The 22,817-nt window shown below is 40.7% G+C and overlaps 3 protein-coding genes across 3 annotated transcripts in view; 1 reads left to right on the top strand and 2 right to left on the bottom strand.

The window, feature by feature from the left end:
- The window catches only part of LOC112623144, an 88,513-nt gene that overhangs the window by 16,956 nt on the left and 48,740 nt on the right, over window positions 1-22,817 (bottom strand). The window lies entirely within an intron of this gene.
- C4H6orf10 (chromosome 4 C6orf10 homolog) overlaps window positions 1-22,817 on the top strand; it is a 76,965-nt gene that overhangs the window by 31,844 nt on the left and 22,304 nt on the right. The window contains exons 16-20 of the mRNA XM_025383354.1: window positions 644-664; window positions 2,093-2,113; window positions 9,230-9,253; window positions 9,707-9,727; window positions 10,340-10,360. Coding sequence (XP_025239139.1) covers window positions 644-664; window positions 2,093-2,113; window positions 9,230-9,253; window positions 9,707-9,727; window positions 10,340-10,360 — 108 coding nt within the window. The remainder of the gene's footprint in view (window positions 1-643; window positions 665-2,092; window positions 2,114-9,229; window positions 9,254-9,706; window positions 9,728-10,339; window positions 10,361-22,817) is intronic.
- Window positions 6,401-7,165, bottom strand: LOC112623143 (heterogeneous nuclear ribonucleoprotein A1-like). The gene has a single exon (XM_025383355.1). The coding sequence runs from the start codon at window positions 7,163-7,165 to the stop codon at window positions 6,401-6,403; it is 765 nt and encodes a 254-aa protein (XP_025239140.1).

The following is a 22,817-nucleotide window of genomic DNA, read 5'->3' as shown; positions in this document are numbered from 1 at the left end:
GAGGTGGAGACTATAGTGAGCTATAATTGCACCACTGCACTCCAGCCTGGGTGACAGAGTGAGACCTTGTCTCAAAAAAAAAAAAAAAAAAAAAAACCAGAAGGTTGTGTTGACTCTTTGCTCACAGACTCTAAAGCTAATCAAAGCAGCAGTCACTGCTCTATCACTCTCCAATAAGCTGGAAGCTGTGCGAAGAGGAAACTGGATTCTTACCTCCTATTCTAATGTCTACCTCTGGAACATATTAGTTGATCAGAAATAAAGATTTTAGTGAAAGAACAGTCCCTTGGGAAAGAAATATTTTCTACTCCTGCTGACAGGAAGTGTTTCACCTTTCCCTCCTATCAGTAATGTTAATACCTAATAACAAAGTTTCACCTTTCCCTGGTATCTCTTAGGTTGGCAAGAATCCTACAAAAACCTTCACCTTGGGCTGACATACTGCAGTAAATGCTAAATATCCTTTTTCCTTTTTTCTATAGTTAACATAGTTGGATTAATTCTCCCTAATGATCTCATAACTGATATCACTTCTTCTCCCCTGCTCTACCCCTCAAAGCCTCACTTCTAGGATAAAATTAGTGAAAAATATACTGCCCAGTCAAATAACCATACTAATATGCCAATTTGAACTTCTTTTTAGTGCAAACTCCAGGACCTATTGGTAAGCTGCCTGTATATATCAACTTATCTCTGTTGGCTTCTTACTATGTCTGAAGGAGACTGGCTCCAACTGTTTAAGTATCTGGGTTAAAGAATCTAAAAATCGTATGTCTTAGACTTTCATTTCCCCATATCCTAACTGTTAGGTTTTGGAGGGAAGGCAAGGGTTAAAGAAAGACAGAGAGAGAGTGGTGGCTCTACAGCAAATGCAGGCTTTATGTCCAGCATAAGACCTACAGAAGTGGGGAACTAGCCTAATGCCAGTGTCCACCGCTGCTTACAGGCTGGGGATACTTATAGGTATGGGTGGGAGGGGTCTGGGTAGTATGGCTTGCTGCCTGGCAGGATATTGATAAGATGTTCCCGTGATAAGGGGGTTCTGGCCCTTGTTCCTGCAGAATGTGGTGTTCCTTGTACTTTCTCCCAGCAGAATATGATAGGGAGGTTTCTTTAGTTGGCCCTTTGTCCACCTTGTAGTCAGGTGGTTAGGCAGAATGTTTCTCACAGCCTGAACCCCTGTGGAATGTTTCACTTTGACCAAGGTCTTCAAAATAGCTGGAGGCTTACAAAATGGTGCAGTTTGGATTAACACTGACATCTCTCTGGGCAACCAATTATATTTTAGCAAATGGAAATTCCATTACCTTAAAATTCATAACAGACAGGCATTGTTCTAATAATGATTATAGTGGCTTGTCAATAATCATTAGAATAGCTTCCTAAGGCAAAGGTGTAATCGAATCTGGAAAAGAATATAAGAAATGAACAAGAATATAAAAGAAAGATAGCTGAGAGTGAAACAGAGTGATGTGAGGAAAAAAGACTGGGGGAATATGGGGAAAGGAATACAATTAAGGATCTCACCTCCAACACCTATAATGAAAAGCAAGAATGAAGTGGTTATGCTAACTAAAACAGGGTTAATAATCTCCTAGAAGAAGATCTGGTTCTTATGGAGAGGCTACAGTACAGCAGTAGTGCAATGAAAAATATTTAATCCTGAATAATGAGATTTAGTAATTCCTGAGAAAATCATTTTCACTGCTTGCCTTTGAAAAACAGCACTAATAGAGGTATTTTTGGGCCAGGCGCAGTGGCTCACACCTGTAATCCCAGCACTTTGGGAGGCCAAGGTGGGTGGATCACCTCAGGTCAGGAGTTCAAGACCAGCCTGGCCAACATGGCGAAACCCCATCTCTACTAAAAATACAAAAAATAGCCAGGCATGGTGGCGGGCACCCGTCATCCCTGCTACTCAGAAGGCTGAGGCACGAGAATCACTTGAACCCAGAAGGTGGAGGTTGTAGTGAGCCAAGATCACCCCACCGCACTCCAGCCTGGGCGACAGAGTAAGACTCTGTCTCAAAAAATATAAGTGTGTGTGTGTGTGTGTGTATGTGTGTTTAATTTGTTTGTTTCTATTTTTTAGTACAATATCCTGGACCCAATGGTAAGTACCTTATCTATCCTTCTCCCTCCAGGCTCCTTGATCTTCTACAGTGTCTAAAGGGCCTGTTCCCTGTCTGAAATGCCCTAGATATGTCTTACTGCCATAAGAGCAGTTGTTTTATGCATGTTTTTATGCTTCCTGGTTGCAACCTACTGAGAATTCTCCAGGGCTATTTTTTTTTAAAGAAAGAGAGTAAGAAAATTTCCCCAGAAATAGTCATAATGTCTTCTATAACAATACAGAAGAATTTTCTAAAGTAGCAGAGAGAGAATAATAAGGGCAGCTTTCCAGTTCTGAAGTGCTTTGTAGTTTCTAAAGGGCCTACTCAAAGATAATGGAGACTATGAGGAGGAAATGAGAAAAGAAAATCAAATTTTAAGAATAAATACAAAAGGGAGAAAAGACAATAAAATTTTACAGGAAATACTATTCTGGGTCTAGTCTAACCTGAGTTCTCCGGTCTTCTCTCCAAAGGCCTTTCTCTTTCCTCATGTCCTATCCTGCTCTCTATCTCCAAACACCTTTCATCCCCACCACACGTGTGCGCATGCGCAAACACACACGACAGAGAGGAAAAGAAAGGACAGAGCACCTTGTGGAACACGTTATGGCAGTAATTGGGCTGTAATTACAGGAACTGACAGAAGCATCACATATGGAAGATAATAAAGTGAAAGTCCATATTGTGACGAACTAGGGAGAAACCGGTGTTAAAATATACGGCATCAAACCAACCCCAGGACATGGGAAATTCTGAGTCTAGAAATTAAGGGGTAGCATTAGAAAGTTTAAGTCAAGCAGGAAGGATTATCAGAAGGCAAGTTGCATATATTCAAACAAACATTCCTTCATCTAGCTGATCTCCTAGCATATATCAGATACTAAGCTGAGCACTGAGGATAAAGTCATGAATAAGGAAGAGAGAGATTTGGTTGGTCTCTGGTGCCATGGAGTTTACAGTCCTATAAGATCACTTGGGAAAACAAACCCAAAATGTGTAGAGGGCAGGCAGCATCCCACACAATCATACTATGACCATTAAAACTAGATGTTTACTGCCCTAAATTCTGGTTCTAACTATCCTTTTTGTGCATGCGTAAGAGCCATTTGTTATTGACTATTCCCCCTGAATCAAGACTGATTTCCTCAGTACTCACAGATATTGCCAAGACTTATAGCCTTGGAAGTTCTCATAATTATTACTCAGAGGATAAACATAAGCCAGCCCACCTCAGAGGATCTCACTGGGGCTAAAGGAAGGGTCACATGTGGTCCAAAGTTCCCTAAAAGCCACCATGTGCCAGAGAATCTACATGGATACATGAATTCCCTTTCCCTTTTCTCCCCTGCCTGACTCCCTCTCTCCTATGTGTAAACACTGTAAAAATATGATAGTGTATAAATGAAAATTATATTGCTATTTTATTCCTTCCTAGCTTTTCCCTAAGTTATAAGTGATTTGGAGAAAGTGCAAAATGAATTGATTAAAATTTAAATGACTTTAACAAAAATTAGTGGTTCCCAACAGCCCTAGTAAAGAGAGTAGGAGGAAAACTTTTCAAGTCAATTGAAAGGTAGAATATTCACTATTTGGGTAATGGGTACACTAAAAGCCCAGACTTCACCACTTTGCCATATATGCACATAAGAAATCTGTAGTTGTACCTCTTAAATATAATTAATTAATTAAAAGGTTAGGTAAAAAAGAGTGACTAAAGAAAATGAGGTCGGGGCCGGGCACAGTGGCTCATGCCTGTAATCCCAGCGCTTTGGGAGCCCGAGGCAAGTGTATCATGAGGTCAGGAGTTTGAGACCCGCCTGACCAACGTGGTGAAACCCTGTCTCTACTAAAAATACAAAAATTTGGCCAGGCACAGTGACTCACTCCTGTAATCCTAGCACTTTGGGAGGCCGAGGAAGGTGGATCACTTGGGGTCAGAAGTTCAAGACCAGCCTGGCCAACATGATGAAATTTCGTCTCTACCAAAAACACAAAAATTGGCCGGGAGTGGTGTCGCACGCCTGTAATCCCAGCTACTCAGGAGGCTGAGGCAGGAGAATCGCTTGAACTCGGGAGGTGAAGGTTACAGTAGGCCGAGATAGTGTCACTGCACTCCAGCCTGGGCAACAGAGTAAGACTCCGTCTCAAAAAAAAAAGATGCTGGGCGCAGTGGCTCACGCCTGTAATCCCAGCACTTTGGGAGGCCCCATGGGCCAGATCACTTACAAGACCAGCCTAGCCAACATGATGAAACTGTGTCTCTATTAAAAATATAAAACTTAGGCCAGGCGCAGTGGCTCATGCCTGTAATACCAGCAGTTTGGGAGGCCAAGGCGGGCAGATCACGAGGTCAGGAGATCGAGACCATCCTGGCTAACATGGTGAAACCCCATCTCTACTAAAAATACAAAAAAAAAAAAAATTAGCCAATTGTGGTGGCGGGTGCCTGTAGTCCTAGCTACTTGAGAGCCTGAGGCAGGAGAATGGCATGAACCCAGGAGGCAGAGCTTGCAGTGAGCCGAGATCACGCCACTGCACTCCAGCCTGGGTGACAGAGCAAGACTCCGTCTCAAAAAAAAAAAACAAACTACAAAAATTAGCCAGACTTGGCGGCAGGCACCTGTAATCGCTTGAACCCGGAAGGCAGAGGTTGCAGTGAGCCAAGGCCATGCCACTACACTCCAGCCTGGGTAACAGAGCAAGATTCTGCCTCAAAAAGAAAAAAAGAAAGAAAATAAACGAAAAAGAAAAGGAGACTGACAAAAGTACATATAAGTATAAGTTTAAGACATTAGGAACCTCTAGAAGTGTTTCAAGCATTTACTGTCACTGAGTGAAATAAGAAGGAAAAATAAAGCCTCACTTTATCACTTTATAACTAATCTCCTGCCTCAGACCAGCAGAAACAGGTCTGAGGCTACAAAGCACAAAGTAAGGCACGTAAGACTGGACATGCACTGAGCTGTCAGATCTTAGCGCCCCCCATATCCTCTCTGCAGTTACCCTGTTTAAGCCTATCAAGGGAGAACTGAATTCACTTGTTTCTACACATGTTGATTTCTCCATTGTGTGTTCCTTCTGTTTCTTACCACCAGCTGAAACTTCAGTAATGACTGGTTAAGTCCCATGCCTATTATAGGGCCTAGCATACTTTTCCTCTCTGTTCATTTCTGTCTTGTGTGTGTAGAAACTCATATTCCTTCATCTCTTTTGCTTATTCCACTATTTAGCTGCTGCTCCACCCCTAAAAGGAATGAATAAAGGAGAATACCAAACCCACTGATCAACCCAAAATAGAGAGATATACTTCAGAAACTACCCTAAGTTTATAGTGACTTGTCAACAAGGGAAGGGAAGGATATTTGTATGAATAAATGAAAGCTTTCACAGAATGGCAGAAATAGGGAGAAGAAAGGTAAAGGCAGCACAGTTTAAAGAAATTACCAATCCCCTGCAGGATTTCCAGCAGTAACCACTCACTGCAAAAAGGGAAGAGATAAATCATCTCCCTTCCCTACAGCCTCCTATACTAAGCAGAAGGCAGAATCCCCACAAGGCATGATGGCAGGTATATTCCCCAGCACAGAGCTCTATGCCCCTGCCCTAAGAAGGATGTTTCTTCCATTGCCATTTCTGATATTTCCTTTCAGGAAAGTAGTACAAAAACTAGCTCCTCTTTCAGCAGCCTGTACACATTGATTTATCTCTTTGTTTTTCAGCTATCGGATCCTCTTGTGAGTTTGACTATTTCCCTTCATGATTGAAACTCAATTGTCTCCAGCAGTGTCTAACATATCTTAAGCCAAAATGTATGCATTCACATTGTGATACGATAAACTTCCAATTTCCTTGGTCCCTTATTTTTCCATTACTCAGAACACAAATACATTATTTTTTTTTTCAGCATCACAATCAGACTATTGCATTTAGCAATCAACAGCATGGGTGCAAAAAAAAAAAAAAAAATGTACATCAAAACCCTTTGTTGGATTGCTTTACACTTTCCACAGAACGGAAACTAAAATAACCTGTTATACAATTAGTCACAAATACGGTCCTTGAGTTTTTTGCCCATACACATGAGTATTTGTCTAAAATATGTCTTCTTTGTACCAGCTAGACCCTGCCACCATTGTGCTTGGCTGAGTTCACAAATCTGTTGTAACCTATAGCTTCCCTGTCACTTCTCTGGCTCTCCTCTCCTACTAAGCTTTGTTTCCTAATTAAAATCTTCTGCCACTGCCATAGCTACTGCTGCTACTGGAACCACCATAACCACTTTGGCTTCATGGTTTTGCAAAGTATTGGCATCCACCACCACAGGGGCCAGAGCTTCTGCCTCCAAAGTTTCCTCCCTTTGCGGGTCCAAAATTTGAAGGCTGATTGTTGTAATTGCCAAAATCATTGTAGCTTCCACCACCTCCAAAATTGCTTCCATCATTACCAAATCCATTATATCCATCCCCACTGCCACCATATCCACCACCACCATGGCTGCCATCAAATCCACCACGACCACTAAAGTTTCCTCCATGACCAAAGTTGTCATTCCCACCAAAACCACCTCCACAACCACCACCAAAGTTTCCAGAACCACTTCGACCTCTTTGGCTGGATGGAGCACTAGCCATCTCTCGCTTTGACAGGGCTTTTCTAACTTCACAGTTGTGGCTATTCATAGTATGGTATTTCTGAATGACAGTCTTATCCATGGAGTCATAGTCATCAAAGGTCACAAAGGCAAAGCCCCTTTTCTTGCCACCACCTCGGTCAGTCATGATTTCAATCACTTCAATTTTTCCAAACTGTTCAAAATCATCTCTTAGTTGATGCTCTTCAGTGTCTTCTTTAATGCCACCAACAAACATCTTTATCACAGTTAAGTGGGCACCTGGTCTTTGAGAATCTTCTCTTGTGACAGTTCTCTTTGGTTCCACAACTCTTCCATCCACCTTGTATGGCCTTGCATTCATGGCTGCATCTACCTCCTCCACAGTGGCATATGTGACAAACCCAAAGTCCCTGGAGCGATTGGTGTTTGGATCTCTCATGACCACACAGTCCAGGAGTATTCCTCATTGCTCAAAATGGCTCCTCAGGCTCTCATCAGTTGTTTCAAAGCTCAATCCTCCAATGAAGAGCTTCCTCAGCTGTTCCGGCTCTTTAGGAGACTCTGACTTAGACAAGACGGCCGGGGAAGAGAGACTTTAACGATGCTTCTTCCATAGCGTCCATGGGCAGAAAGGCATAAATACATTATTAATAAGTTTCTAGAACATTCACTGACTTGTATAAAAAATAAACAGAGAAAAATGTTTCTACATGACTCTAAAGAATGTTAATTAGGAACTTTCCATGCAGAAGGAAAAAAAAATGAGAGGAAAATGATATAGATCCATTTCTGCTTTCTAGAGAAGTCATCTATACAGGCAATTAGTCAGTTATTTGTTTCTCTGTGGTGCACTTATCAAAGTCCACTATGCCTATTGGAACTTGAGATGCAACATGGAACTTGAAGTTCTATTTTCTCAGCCTTTTGTTTTCCCATTGTCCAGAATTCAACCAGCTGATAATTAGTTTTCTGGAAATTTCTAGTGCCTTTGATTTAAAAAAAAAAAACAAAAACAAAAACAGTTCAAGCAAGTATATCATAGTGATATTTGCCAATAGAAAAAAAAATTTGCCAATAGAAAAAAAAAATGAGTAGGAAAAGAAAAGAAACAAGAAGGGGGTAACAAAAAATATCTTTGCTTGTTTTTCAGTCATATCGCATCCTCACACAATCAGTAAGTCTATGTGTTCATTTAATTCTCCCCTTTAGGACTCAGTTGGTCTCTAGGGGAGCCTGAGAGTCTTTATCTGACCATATTGGGATACAAAGGGCTTGAGATACATCTTGGCCCCTTGCTGTCTCATTATCAAAACCTCTCTAGATTATTAATGATGTACTGGAAAGTTTTAAGACTACCAATTTACAATCCCTTGCAGGATTTCAAGCAGTTATCAGTCACTGCAAAAAGGGAAGAGATAAGTCAGAGCAGAGAAAAATATTTTACAAAATTTCAAAGCCCATCAACAAGAGACTATCTTACCAAACACCACATGTTCTCACTCATAGGTGAGAACTGAACAATGAGATCACTTGGACACAGGAAGGGGAACATCACACTCTGGGGCCTATTGTGGGGAGGTGGAAGAGGGGAGGGATAGCATTAGGAGAAATACCTAATGTAAATGATGAGTTAATGGGTGCAGCACACCAACATGGCACATGTATACATATGTAACAAACCTGCACGTTGTGCACATGTACCCTAGAACTTAAAGTATAATAAAAAAAAAAAAGAGAGAAAGAGAGAGACGATCTTAAAAAGGGAAAAAATGGTAGGAGAGAAAGGAGTAGATAAGAAGTTTCTATAACCCTTTTTCATTTGACCCTCCTGCTGAATCTGGTCTCTTTTTCCACACTTAAATTCCAAAACATCTAAGAAAATTTTGTATCATCTTTTAGAGACTTTAGAGGATTTAAGCCTAAACTTTAAATAACAACTTTAAAAAATTATAGGGCATTTCCTCCATGTTTTGCTTTCACGTGACACATCATTCTCTCACCTTTTAAATAACTCTATGGAAAAAATCAAACTTACTATTTTATTAAAAAATAAAGAGCAGGGGAGAAAGTTTATCAGCAGGTCAAAATGATATATTACAAGGGACTTAACAAATGGAAAGACAATTTGAGCAAAGGGGAAACCAAAAGGAGATAATTTTCTCTGGTCTATTTACAAGCTGGATTCATCTCACCCGCTATCAGTAAGTCCATGTTTTCAGCACTGTAGGATTCTAGAATCTCTCCTTTCCCTGGTACGGCTAAGATTTCCGGGTTTGGGGTGCCTACTACTTTAACCATTTACCTTCCCATCATCAACATTCCATGAAGTTACTGATGATTTTCTGAAAGTTCACATTGTGCTGATTCATATTAAAAGTAAATGAATACCAAAGGGAAAGTTTTCCCTATTGTTATAATGACCCCACCAAGAAGAAACTCTCTACATAGAAAGGAAAATATCATGGAGAAAAAACAGTTGCTAAGATACCTCTCTGTTTTTCAGCTGGTCCACCTTCAGCACCCTGCGGTAAGTTCAATTTCTTTTTCTACTGTTTTCTGTTGTCGTTCTTGTTGTTCCCTGCAAGGCTTAGAGACCTGTCTCTACCCTGCTCATTTCTAACTGTGTGTGCAGCTGCCGGACTCAAAGCTTCCAGTTTCCTCTGCCTTCTGCTCATCCAGCTTCTCCCTGAGAAGGAAGTTATATTTACATAGTTTCAAACATATATTTACTTTGTATCTCCTCTAGAACTATTTAAGTGCTTTAATTACATTATCTCATTTAATCCTCAGAATAATTCCACTAACCCCTTTGTAAGAGATAAGAAACTGAGCCAAATACTTAATCAAGAATACTTAGTCATAGAATCATAATTCGGACCCAGAACGGTGTACAAGATTCTTCCCTACACAAATATACCTCCCTAGAGGGAACCTTGTTTCCTTCAAAGAAATCTTCACTGATATCTAATTTGGTTTTTAGGTCCACCCGTGGTACCCATAAGTAAGTATAACATCTCTTTTTCTTCTTTGGTTCTCTATGGTCCCCTTCATTTCACTTCTGTCAAAGTGATTTGAGTTTCCCATTCTTCTCTTGCTTCCTTATTACCCTGCTTGCCCTATAATTTTTTTAAAACACTAATTAAAAGCGGGAGTAAGCTAGCATTCATCAACAATAAACTGAACAATACTATGAAATAACAAGTAGGAGGAATTTTCAGGGGGGTGAAGAGAGAAAGAGAGAAAGAGAGATGAAATCCAAAATGATGTCTAAATGGAGAGAAACCTTCAGTGTTCCTTCAAACATTATAGTGCAAGGATCCAGTGGTCTTTTCCCAACACTATGTCCAAAGCTATTCAGGTCCAATAAATGAAGAGGGCCTTTAAGGAAACTCTACCTTTGATTTCATCATTACATCATCACTGTTAAATCTTACCTCTAGTTTTGCATTATAAAACTAATCTAAAACCAAATGATCTATAGGGTGGTTTGGAATACCTCCTTCATTACTCACCCAAGTCCTCCCCTCACAGACTCCAGCAAAATATATTAGATAATACTATGTGTTTTCTATTTGAGAAAAATTAAGTGGATTTTTGTTTGCTTATTTTTCAGTAATTTCGCAGAGAACCACAAGTAGGTACCTTTACCTCTCAAGCTGGTCATATGTGGAGACTTATCTTAGATGTTTCTATTTCTAAATGCCTCATATTTCTCATATTCATTTGCTTCTACATAACCCAAAGTCTTCAATATTAGGACTGCAAGTCAGCCTTTTTGATTCGTAACTGTAGTATTTCCCATTATAAACTCAGCTTCCAAGGTAACACATATGAACAGTGACTCAGTATTTAAACCAGATCAAGCACTGACAATGATGATATTTAATATAGAATTCATGAAACCACCTTTCACACTATGTCTTAGTTTTCCAAAATGCAAATCTGGTTCTCATATCTCAGTTACAAATGATTTAAGCAAACCCAACATCGCTCGGATTCCTCAGCCTGAAATTATATCACATTAATATTAAAACCCAAAGTTCCTGTCAAGGTTAAACACGCAGATGCCAAAAGAGCCCAGGCAGGTCAGTAAATGAGCGAGATGAGGTGCGTCTCCTGGGAACTGTGTAAAACTGGGAGGACACATACAGTCTGAAGAGGGTAGCTGTTGCCCTGCTCCAGCCAACCTCTTCATGCAAGAATTCACATCCAGAGTTGTCAAAGCATCTCACTTAATCCAGAGAGTAGGTAAAATTTTCCAAGCTTTAAACATGGCAGACATCTCGGTTACTCTAACAGACTGCAAACATACTTATATACTCCCCTCTAGTTCCATCTAAACACATTCTGGATATAGTTTTCATAATAACATTTTACTCATTTCAATAATGTTAGGACAAAGGCATTGGTATTTGAGAGAGGAGAATTGGAGCTATTCACACGGAAGTAGCCAGTGTCTCTCCAAAGTCCTCATCCACACATCTTTCCGAAGTCTGAGCAAAGAGGCTGATTGGCTAAGTATTCTCACTGCACAGATGAAAATACAGAGACAGTGGCTCCGACCCAGGGATGAGGCTGCAAAATCCATATGCCCATGTTTGGGCATAGACCCTATAATTGGGTACAGGGACCAAGGCCCACCTGGTCTCACAGCTAGAAATTACAAGCCAAAATCCAAATAGAATGCATAGTGTCCTTTTCAGAGAAGTCATCAGAGAGTATGGGCAGGAAAAAGATGTAAAAATCCAAGACCCAATAGATATATAGGGTCTTAGACCCTATATATCATCCTAGTAGAGAGGATGAAAAAAGCATGCCAAAGTAACTAGGGATTATACCACCTGCTTTTTGGATAGCTAAGTGTTGGCTGGCCAATCCCATTACTGGGTATAGACTCAAAGGAATATAAACCATTCCATCATAAAGACACATGCATGGTTTCGTTAAACACAGAACTATTCACAATAGCAAATACATGGAATCAACCTAAATGCCCATCAATGGTAGACTGAATAAAGAAAATGTGATACATATACACCATGGAATACTATGCAGCCAAAAAAAGAATGAGATCATGTCCTTTGCCGGAACATGGATGGAGCTAGAGGCCATTACCCTTAGCAAACTAATGCAGGAACAGAAAACCAGATACCGCATGTTCTTATTTATAAATGGAAGCTAAATGATGAGAACACATGGACACACAGAGGGGAAAAATAGACACTGGGGCCTGTCAGAGGGTGGAGGGTGGGAGCGGCAGAGGATCAGGAAAAAATAACTAGATTTAATATCTGGGTAGCAAAATAATCTGTACAACAAACCCCCACGACACAAGTTTACCTAAATAACAAACTTGCACAGGTAGTCGTGAATTTAAAATGAACATTTAAAAAGTGTTACCTGGCAATATCTTTAAATGAAAAATATACAGCCAAGCTTAAACATAAGAAAGGTGGGTAAGAATGATTTCCAAGGAGCAGAAATTGAATATAGGAACACATTGTAAGAAGCAGCTAAAGTTAAGCTCTTGATGGGAATAGTGAGGGGATGAAAAAATAGAGGTAGCAGCTTTGCCTCAGGAGCAAAGGTAGGGTTTCAACATTTGCTCCCAAATGACAGCAAAAGCCTCAAGATCCAACATGCGGAAAACTGAAATTAGGCCCCTCTGAGTAAAGCCAGTAGCAGAAAATATACTGCCTCCCCATGCAGAGAAGCCAAAATATCTTCACCCATCTGCCCCAAGCATGAAAACAGAGCCACCCACACAAGTCCAGAGTTAGATCTGTCCAGGGTGCAGAGCCCTGGTGGAGGTGTGCTACCCATGCAGTGTGCATAATATTCCGAGTCAATACAACTGAGATCTGGTTCAGTGACAGTGTACCCAGGAAGTTAGGAAGATAGTCAGCAAGAAGAGATCCACAATCCAGGGTATTTATATCATAGAATATCCATGAAAGCTAGCCCCCAAGGAATAAGTAACTACTAAAAGTTATGAAATCTATGAGGAAATCCAGCACCATGTGAGTGATACCTCACAAGCCCCCAACAAATTGGAGAATTCCAGCCCAGAGAAATAGAACTAGAGCAATCTGAAGAAGACTAAAATAAGAAACCTAACAGCATTGAACAAGTCAAACACTAAAAGAAAAAAAAGTCTTCAAAGATATTAATGCATTTAATAAATATATGTATTCAACAAATATATATTGGCCTATTCTCGGCCAGGCATTATCCTAAGCACTGGAAATATAGCCATGAGCAAGACAAAGTCCTTGCACTTAAGGAGTTTATATGTTGAGATAAAACAGGCAAATAACGGCAAGTAAACATACAGTAAATGTCAGGCAGATAAATTCATGGAGAAAAATAAGAAGAGTAACAGACTAAAGAAAGATGGTATAGAAGAGGGACTGTGCTTCAGGCAAAAGGAACAAGTACAACATGCACAGGCCTGCTATGGGGATGCAAAACAGCCAGCCAGGCTAGAAAGAAGGAGGCAGAGCAGGAGGTAGGGCCAGAGTGACAAGAGCCAGATTATGTCCGGCCCTGCAGTCCTTAATCAAAATTGCAGATTTCATTCTAGGTATCATGAGAAGCAACTGAAGGGCTGGAACAGGGTAATGATAGGGTCTACTTTATAATTTTAAAAGATCACTCTGTTGTTGTGGAGGATTAACTGGGGTGGGAGTGAGGGCTCAAGAGAGGAAGCAGAAAGACCAGTTAAGAGGCCTGAAACTAAAGGTGAGTGTGGCAAGGAGAAGAGTGATCAGAGTAGAAGTGGGAAGAAGGTCTTCAGATTTTATTTATTTTGGGGGCAAAGCCAACAGGGCCTGCTGTTCGACTGAATGTGATTTTAAGGGAAAAAGAAGACACCAAGGGTTACTCCTAGATTTGGGGTCTAAGTAACTTGACGAATGAGACTATTTATTGATTTCGGTAGCGTGGAAGAAGAGCAGATTTATAGCATGCTATTGTGAGTTCAGTTTTGCATTATGTTAGGTTCCAGATGCCTGGGACATTTAGGACTAATTAATTAGTCTGACCTTAGTGGGCTTCAAGCATGTTTTCTGGCAAATATCTCCTCTGTCCCTTAATGATGTCTTAGAACCCATAATTTTATCTTTTTTATCTTTGTAAATAACAGCTTTATTGAGATGATATTCACCTATGACACAATTCACTCATTTAAAGTGTGGAATTCAGTGCTTTTTAGTATATTTACTGGGTTGTGCAACCATCACCAGAATCAATTTTAGAACATTCTCATCACCCCCCCAGAAAAACTCTGTTTAGCAATCACTTCCCACTATCCCCCAACCCAAAACCCTCTCCACACCATGGCCCCAGGCAACCACTAATCTTCTTTCTGTCTCTATAGATTCAGCTGTTCTAGACATTTCATATAAATAGAATCAAACAGTAGGAGGTCTTTTGTGACTGGCTTCTTCCGTTTAGCATAAGGTTTAACAGGTTCACCCCCATGATAACATGCAGCAGTAATTCAGTTCCTTTTATGGCCAAATAACATTTCATTATATCTTTGGTTGGCCTTTTTTAGCTTTTCCTTTATTTACTTGTAGGAAATATTATGATAAATAGTATCAACTTGCTTTCTTTATTTTTATTTAAGTTTTAAGTTCAGGGGTACATGTGCAGTTTTGTTATATAAGTAAACTTGTGTCACGCGGGTTTGTTGTACAGATTATTTCATCATCCGGGTATTAAGCCTAGAACGCATTAGTTATTTTTCCTGACCATCTCCCTCCTCTCACCCTTCAGCCTTCAATAAGCCCCAGTGCCTGTTGTTTCCTTCTGTGTCCATGTGTTCTCATCATTTATCTCCCATTTGTAAGTGAGAACATGTGGTATTTGGTTTTCTCTTCCTGCATTAGTTTGCTAAGGATAACACCCTCCAGCTCCATTCATGTTCCTGCAAAGGACATGATCTTGTTCTTTTTTATGGCTGCATGGTATTATATTGTGTATATGTACATTTTCTTTATCCAGTCTATCGTTGATGGGCATTTTTTTATTATTATACTTTAAGTTCTAGGGTACATGTGCACAATGTGCAAGTTTGTCACATATGTAAACATGTGCCATGTTGGTGTGCTGCACTCATTAACTCGTCATTTACATTAGGTATATCTCCTAATGCTATCCCCTCGCCCCCGCAATAGGCCCTGGTGTGTGATGTTCCCCTTCCTGTGCCCAAGTGATCTCATTGTTCAATTCCCACCTATGAGTGAGAACATGCGGTGTCTTATTTTCTGTTCTTGCGATAGTTTGCTGAGAATGATGGTTTCCAGCTGCATCCATGTCCCTACAAAGGATACAAACTCATCCTTTTTCATGGCTGCATAGTATTCCATGGTGTATATGTGCCACATTTTCTTAATCCAGTCTGTCACTGATGGGCATTTAGGTTGATTCCAAGTCTTTGCTATTGTGAATAGTGCCACAATGAACATATGTGTGCATGTGTCTTTATAGCAGCGTGAATTATAATCCTTTGGGTATATCCCCAGTAATGGGATGGCTGGGTCAAATGGTATTTCTAGTTCTAGATCCTTGAGGAATCACCACATTGTTTTCCGCAATGGTTGAACTAGCATTTAGGTTGATTCCATGTCGTCGTTACTGTGAATAGTGCTGCAATAAACACACGTATGTTTCCTTATGATAGGACAATTTTTATTACTTTGGGCATATACCCAGTAATGGGATTGCTGGGTCGAATGGTAGTTCTGCTCTGGGGTCTTTGAGGAATTGCCACACTGTTTCCCACAATGGTTGAACTAATTTACGTTGCCACCAACAGTGTAAAATTGTTCCTTTTTCTCCACAGCCTCCCCAGTATCTGTTATTTTCTGACATTTTGATAATGGCCATTCTGCCTGGTATGAGATGGTATCTCATTGTGTTTTGTCTTGCATTTCCCTAATAATCAGTGATGTTGAGCTTTTCTTCCTATGTTTGTTAGCTGCATGTATGTCTTCTTTTGAAAAGTGTCTATTCCCTTTTTTGCCAACTTTTTAATGGGGTTGTTTGTTTTTGTCTTGTAAATTTGTTTAAGTTCCTTACAAGCGCTGGATATTAGACCTTTGCCAGATGCATAGTTTGCAAACATTTTCTCCCATTCTGTAGGTTGCCTGTTTACTCTGTTGACAGTTTCTTTTGCTGGGCGAAGCTCTTTAGTTCAATTAGATCCCATTTGTCAATTTTTGCTTTTGTTACAATTGCTTTTGTTGTCTTCATTATGAAATCTTTGCCCATTCCTGTGTCCAGAATGATATTGCCTAGGTTTGTACAGCTTTGGGTTTTACACTTAAATCTTTAAACCATCTTGAGTTAATTTTCATATGTGGTGTAAAGAAGGAGTCCAGCTTCAATCTTCTGCATATGGCTGGCCAGTTATCCCAGCATCATTTATTGAATAAGAAGCCCTTTCTCCATTGCTTGTTTTTGCCAGCTTTGCCAAAGATCAGATAGTTGTAGTCATGTGGCCTTATTTCTGGGCTCTCTATTCTGTTGCATTGATCTATGTGTCTGTTTCCTACCAGTGTCATACTGTTTTGCTTAATGTAGCCTGGTAGCATACCATAATTTTCTAGTCATGATAAATTATTAAAAACACGCAGGCCAACCCCTCTTAAAACCCTCTCCTCTCCTAGTGGCCAGTCTCAGGCATACTGACTCAGAATAGGGAGGAGAAATGCAATGTGCTTTCCCTTCCTGCCCACTCTCCCTGTTGTTATAATTCCCACTGTGTTGAGGCTGAGAGAATGGATTTGGGGCATGCAATCTCCTTCCTGTTAGTTGCAGATTTTTTTCTCTGAGAACCTGAGACTGACTGTGCTTTGATGTTATCTAGGGCAGACACCCAAATGTCTTGCAGAGATACATATTTGAGTTCTTTGGAGGAACCTACAAAAACTTGACCAAGTTCTGAGATTCCACTGCACAGTCCCTGATATGGCGGTACTGACTCTAGTCTTGCCTATTCCAGAGCCCCTCAGCTCCCTCTCCAGCAATATACTTCATAGCCTGTACTACAAAGATGCCCTTACTAAGTAGGTCACCCACCTGAGTGACATACTAGCAAGAAGGCTCAAGTCTGTGAAATGGGAAAGGTTCCTTTGTCCCCCTTGCAGTGCATGTGATGGGCAGTGGCTCTCTTCTTCAGTGCCCCACGGCTCAAACCTCTAGGGGAGCATGCAGATGGGCAGGCTGTGGGGCTCCAACCCCATGGCAGTGTCTGGGAGGGGAGCTTTTATATCTCCTGAAGCCCCAGTGTGCATGTGTTACAGGGTGCTCTTTTAGTTTTGCTCTTTTAATTTTGCCATCTAAAGGTGGCTTGTGTTAACCAGCTCAATTAGACTCCCTTCCTTATCACAAGGACAGAGGGATTTCTGTATCCCAGGGTTGCCTTGGTGTACCGCAGGAATCAGATCACACATGGGCTTGGAGAATGCAAGATTTTATTGAGTAGAAGTAGCTCTCAGCAGATGGAGAAGCCAGAAGGCAGATGGTTTACCCCCGGAGTCCAGTTGCTCTGTCACCCGACTCCTCCAACCGCTCTGGAGAGATGCCCCATGATCCTGCTGGTGGATGGCCTGCCAGCGTCCTGGTGCCTACTAGTATGCTCTTTCGCTGGCATGCTCTTGATGACCAATGGCTTGTGTCTTCTTCCATGGAACTGTTTCTCATGACATTCAGCTGCTTGTGTGTGTGCCCCCTAAGGTCTTGGGTTTTTACAGGCCCAGGATGGGGCTGTGGTGAGCTAGGGTGGTCTTGGGAAATGCAACATTTGGGCGCGAAAGCGGGAGTGCCTGTCCTCACCTAGGTCCGTGGAGGTGGAACCTCAGCCAGGGAGCCACCTTTCTCTACCCAGCACTTCCCCAGTTCCTGTATTATTTAAAGAGACCAAGTTCTTCCCTTCCCAGCACTCCTGTGACCTGGATGTCTTTTGCACTGCCCACTGAACCCTCAGGAAGCTCAAGCATCCTTGTCACAGAACAAGGACACTCTGCACTGCTGTCTCTCTCCAATTTTCCACCTATTCAGATAGGCACAAAACAAATCAACAAATCTACTATTCAACCAAGAGATGGGTTGCCACACATCCTTTCTCACAGATACCCCCAATCACTGTAAGCAAATCTCAAAGTGCTTCTCATTTTGCCTTCAGAAAAAGAAAGCACAATTCCTTCCTCCCCTACAACAGCATTCCTTTGTTAACTACTCACAACTCCAAAGACTCTTAAATCTCCTACCCTTTACAGTTGTTTGCTTATGTTGGCTTGGAAAAAGGGTGACATTTGAGATAGGAGAGCTAATTTGGCCATCACTGTCAAGGCCTGCGAATAGCACCTCTGCACTGCACAGCTTCAAGAATCCTTTCGCTTTGAATTATGGAGTTGGCAATGCTGCAATCCCTCCTGAGGGCTTGTCTCACCCCAGTTTGCTGAGGAGGAGAATGGGAAGTTATAGCCTCCTTTTCCTCAGCTTTGTGATCCTACTTGTCAATTTGGGAATAACAAGAAAAGTCTCACTCAACATTCTGCCCCCCATCCAAGCATATACTCTGTATTCAAAAGCAATTAAATAATTGTGTCTGAAGATTTAGGGAGAGATTGAGTGGGAAATAAATTAGACAGTAATCAGCATATAGATAATATTTAAGAACACTGGACTAAATTAGATAACCAAAGATGTATGTAAAAATGAAGGGGTAGGGATTAATCAGTTTTAGAAGTTTAGAATAAGGGGGAAATCTAACTAAGCATATAGAAAAGGGGTGAACAGGGAGAAAGGAGAACAAGTAAAGGTGGGGTCTCACAGAACTCAAGAGAAGATGTACTTCAATATGGAAAGAATGAACAACAGCATCAAAAACAGCCAAGCATTAAATTTTTGGAGTAAGAATTGATAATGATTTTTGCAAAGATATCTGAGGAAAATTTCCCTGACCATTTAAGGATTTTAGTGGCTTGAAGTTGCTATTTCCTTGATGTCTTGCTTTCACATGACCCATCATTATCTCAATTTTTAAATAATTATATGGTGTATTAGTCCATTCTTAGGCCGCTATGAAGAAATATCTGAGACTGGGCAATTTATAAAGAAAAGAGGCTTAATTGACTCACAGTTCCACATGGCTGGGGAGACCTCAGGAAACTTACAATCATGGTGGAAGGCACCTCTTCACAGGGAGGCAGGAGAGAGAATGAGTGCAAGCAGGGGAAATGCCAGACACTTACAAAACCATCAGATTTCGTGAGACTCACTCATTATCACAGGAACAGCATGAAGGAAACCACCCCAGTGATTCAATTACCTCCACCTGGTCCCGCCCTTGACATGTGGGGATTATGGGGATTACGATTCAAGGTGAGATTTGGGTGATGACACAGAGCCAACTCACATCATATGGAAAAAACAAAACTTTACTATTTAATTAAAAAATAAAGAGCAGAGGGGAAAGTTTCTCAGTAGTTTAAAATGCAGCATTATGAGGGAAATCACAAATTGAAAAACAATTTGAACAAGCAAGTAAAGTAAAAGATAATTTTCTCTCTTTTATTCACCAGCTGGATCCATTCCACTTGCCATCAGTAAGTCCATATTTTCACAACTGTAGGGTCCTAAAATCTCTCCTTTCCCTGTAAGTGTTAAGATTTCTGTGGTTGGGGTGCATACTTTTCTAACACTTTAACCTTTCTGTCATCAAAATTCCATGAAGTTATTAGTGATTTTTTGAAAGTTCACATTCTGCTGATTCATATTAAAAGTAAATGAATACCAAAGGGAAAGTTTTCCCTATTGTTTTAATGACCTACCAAGAAGAAACTCTCTACAAAGAAAGGAAAATATCATGGAAGAAAAAATGGTTCCTAAGATACCTCTTTGTTTTTCAGCTGGTCCATCTTCAACACCAACACCCCGCCGTAAGTTCAGTTTCTTTTTCTACTGTTTTCTGTTGTTGTTCTTGTTCTATACAAAGCTTAGAGACCTATCCCTATACTGCTCACTTCTTTTTTTTTTTTTTTGAGATGGAGTCTCCCTCTGTGGCCCAGGCTGGAGTGCAGTGGCATGATCTTCACTCACTTGCAAGCTCCACCCCTGGGGTTCATGCCATTCTCCTGCCTCAGCCTCTCGAGTAGCTGGGACTACAGGGGCCTGGCTAATTTTTTTGTATTTTTAGTAGAGTATTTTCGCCAGAATGGTCTCGATCTCCTGACCTCGTGATCCACCTGCCTTGGCCTCCCAAAGTGCTAGGATTACAGGCGTGAGCCACCGCATCCAGCCTACCCTGCTCATTTGCCTCTGTGTGCAGCTACCTGACTCAAAGCTCCCAGTTTCTTCTGCCCTCTGCTTATCTAGTTTCTCTCTGAGAAGGAAGCTTACATTTAGGTGATTTCAAACACATATTTACTTTGCACCTCCTATAGAATTATATAGGTGTTTTAATTACATTATCCCATTTAATCCTTAGAATCACTCCACTAACCGCTTTGTAAGAGATAAGAAACTGACCCAAATACTTACCCAAGAATGCATGGTCATAAAGAATTGGAGCTGTTAACAGAGAATTAGCCATTGTCACCCAGAGCTGTGTGACTACCAAGATTCTCCCCTACACAAATATCTCTCCCTAGAAGGAAACTTGTTCCTTTCAAACAAATCTTCACTGATATCTCATTGTTTTAGGTCAGCTGGCAGCACCTATAAGTAAGTACTATGTGTCTTTTTCTACTTGGTTCTCTTTGGTCCCCTTCACTTCACTTCCGTCAAAGTGATTTGCGGTTCCCATTCTTCCCTTGCTTCCTTATTACCCTACATGGTCTATATTACAGAGAATCTTCTTAAATACTAATTAAAAGAGGACTAAGCTATGATTCATCAATAGTAAACTGAACAATATTATGAAATAACAGGTAGGCGGAATTATTGAGAGATGAAATCCATAATGAAGTTTAAATGGAGAGAGGCTTTCAGTGTTCTCTCAAACATTATAATGCTATTCAAAGGAAACAGAAAGATACAGCAGTCTTTACCTGAGACTAGACCCAAAGCTGTCAGGTCCAGTAAATGAAGAGGGCCTTTAAGGAAACCCTACCTTTGACTTCGTTACATCATCACTGCTTAATCTTACATCTAGTTTGGCATTGTAAAACTAATCTAAAACTAATCTATAGGGTGGTTTGGAATGCTTCCTTCTTTGCCTACACAAGTCCTCCCCTCACAGACTCCAAGAAAATATGTTACATAGTACTATGTTTTTCCATTTAAGAAAAATTAAATGGATTTCTCTTTGCTTATTTTTTAGTAATCTCGCGGAGAACTGCAAGTAAGTTCTTTTTCAGCTGATCGTATGTGGAGATTTATCTTAGATGTTTCTACTTCTAAGTATCTAAAAGATTGAGACTCATCTAAATATTCAAAAGATTGAGACTCATATTTCTCATATTCATTTGCTTCTACATTACCCAAAGTCCTCCAGATTAGGACTGCAAGACAACCTTTTTGATTCATAACTGTAATATTTCCCATTATTTTCGTTGTTTTGTTTTGTTTTGAGACAGAGTCTCACCTGTCACCCAGGCTGGAGTGCAGTGGTACCATCTCGGCTCACTGCAAGCTCCACCTGCTGGGTCCAAGTGATTCTCCTGCCTGAGCCTCCCAAGTGGCTGGCAATACAGGTGCAAGCCACCATGCCCAGCTAATTATTGTATTTTCAGTAGAGACAGAGTTTCCTCATTTGGCCAGGCTGTTCTCAAACTCCTGACCTCAAGTGATCCGCCCACCTCAGCATCCCAAAGTGCTGGGTTTACAGGTATGAGCCACCACGCCCAGCTCCATTATTTTAGTTCTAAACTCAACCTCCAAGGTAACACATACCAACAGTGACTCAATATTTAAACCAGATCAAGCACTGACAATGATGGTATTTAATATAGAATTCATGAAACCGTCTTTCACACTATGTCCTAGTCTTCCAAAATGCAAATCTGGTTCACATATCTCAGTTACAAATGATTTAAGCAAACTCAATACCAGCTGAGATTCCTCAGCCTCAAATTAAATCACATTAATATTAAAACCCAAAGTTCCTGTCAAGGTTAAAAACACAGATACCAAAAGAGCCCAGGCAGGTCAGTAAATGAGCGAGATGAGGTGAGTCTCCTGGGAACTGTGTAAAACTGGGAGAACACGCATAGTCTGAAGAAGGTAGCTGCTGCCCAGCTCCAGTCAACCTCTTCATGCAAGAATTCACATCTAGAGTTGTCAAAGCATCTCACTTAGTCCAGAGAGTAGGTAAAATTTTCCAATTTTTAAACATAAAAGACATCTATGTTATTCTAACAGATTACAAACATGCTTATATATCCTCCTCCAGTTCCTTCTAAACACACTCTGGATATAGTTTTCATAACAACATTTTACTTATTTCAATAATGTTAGGACAAAGGTGTTGGTATTTGAGTGAAGAGAATTAGAACTGTCAGCAAAGAATTATTAGTGAGTGTCTCTCCAAAATCCCCATCCACACACCTTTCTGAAGCCTGAGCAAACAGGCTGATCAGCTAAGTATTCTCACTGCACAGATGAAAATACATACTCAGTGGCTGAGACCCAGGAATGAAGCTGGAAATTCCAGATGTCTATGTTTGCACATGGGCCCTATAATTGGGAACAGAGACCAAGGCCCACCAAAGTTCAGGAGAAGGGATTATTGGTCTCACAGCTAGAAATTACAAGCCAGAATCCAAATTAAACGCATAGTGTCCTTTTCAGAGAAGTCATCAAAGAGGATGGGCAGGGAAATAATGTAAAAATCCAAGACCCAAGGGGCAGGGAGAAAGAAAAATGGAATGCCAAAGTAACTACGGGTTATAACACCTAATTTTGGGCTGGCTAAGTCTTGGCTAGAAATAGTTTTAAATGAAAAATACACAACCATACCTACGCATAAAGAAGGAGGGTAAGAGTGATTTCCAAGGAGCAGAAATTGAATATAGGAACACATATAAAGAAAGGAAAGCTAAAGTTAAGCTCTTGGGAGGAATGGTGAGGGGATGAGGAAA

This window comes from Theropithecus gelada, chromosome 4 (assembly GCF_003255815.1).
Source record: "Theropithecus gelada isolate Dixy chromosome 4, Tgel_1.0, whole genome shotgun sequence".
Classification (NCBI taxonomy): Eukaryota; Metazoa; Chordata; class Mammalia; order Primates; family Cercopithecidae; genus Theropithecus; species Theropithecus gelada.
Note: the sequence above shows the minus strand (reverse complement) of the source record. Positions and strands in the feature narration are given on the sequence as shown.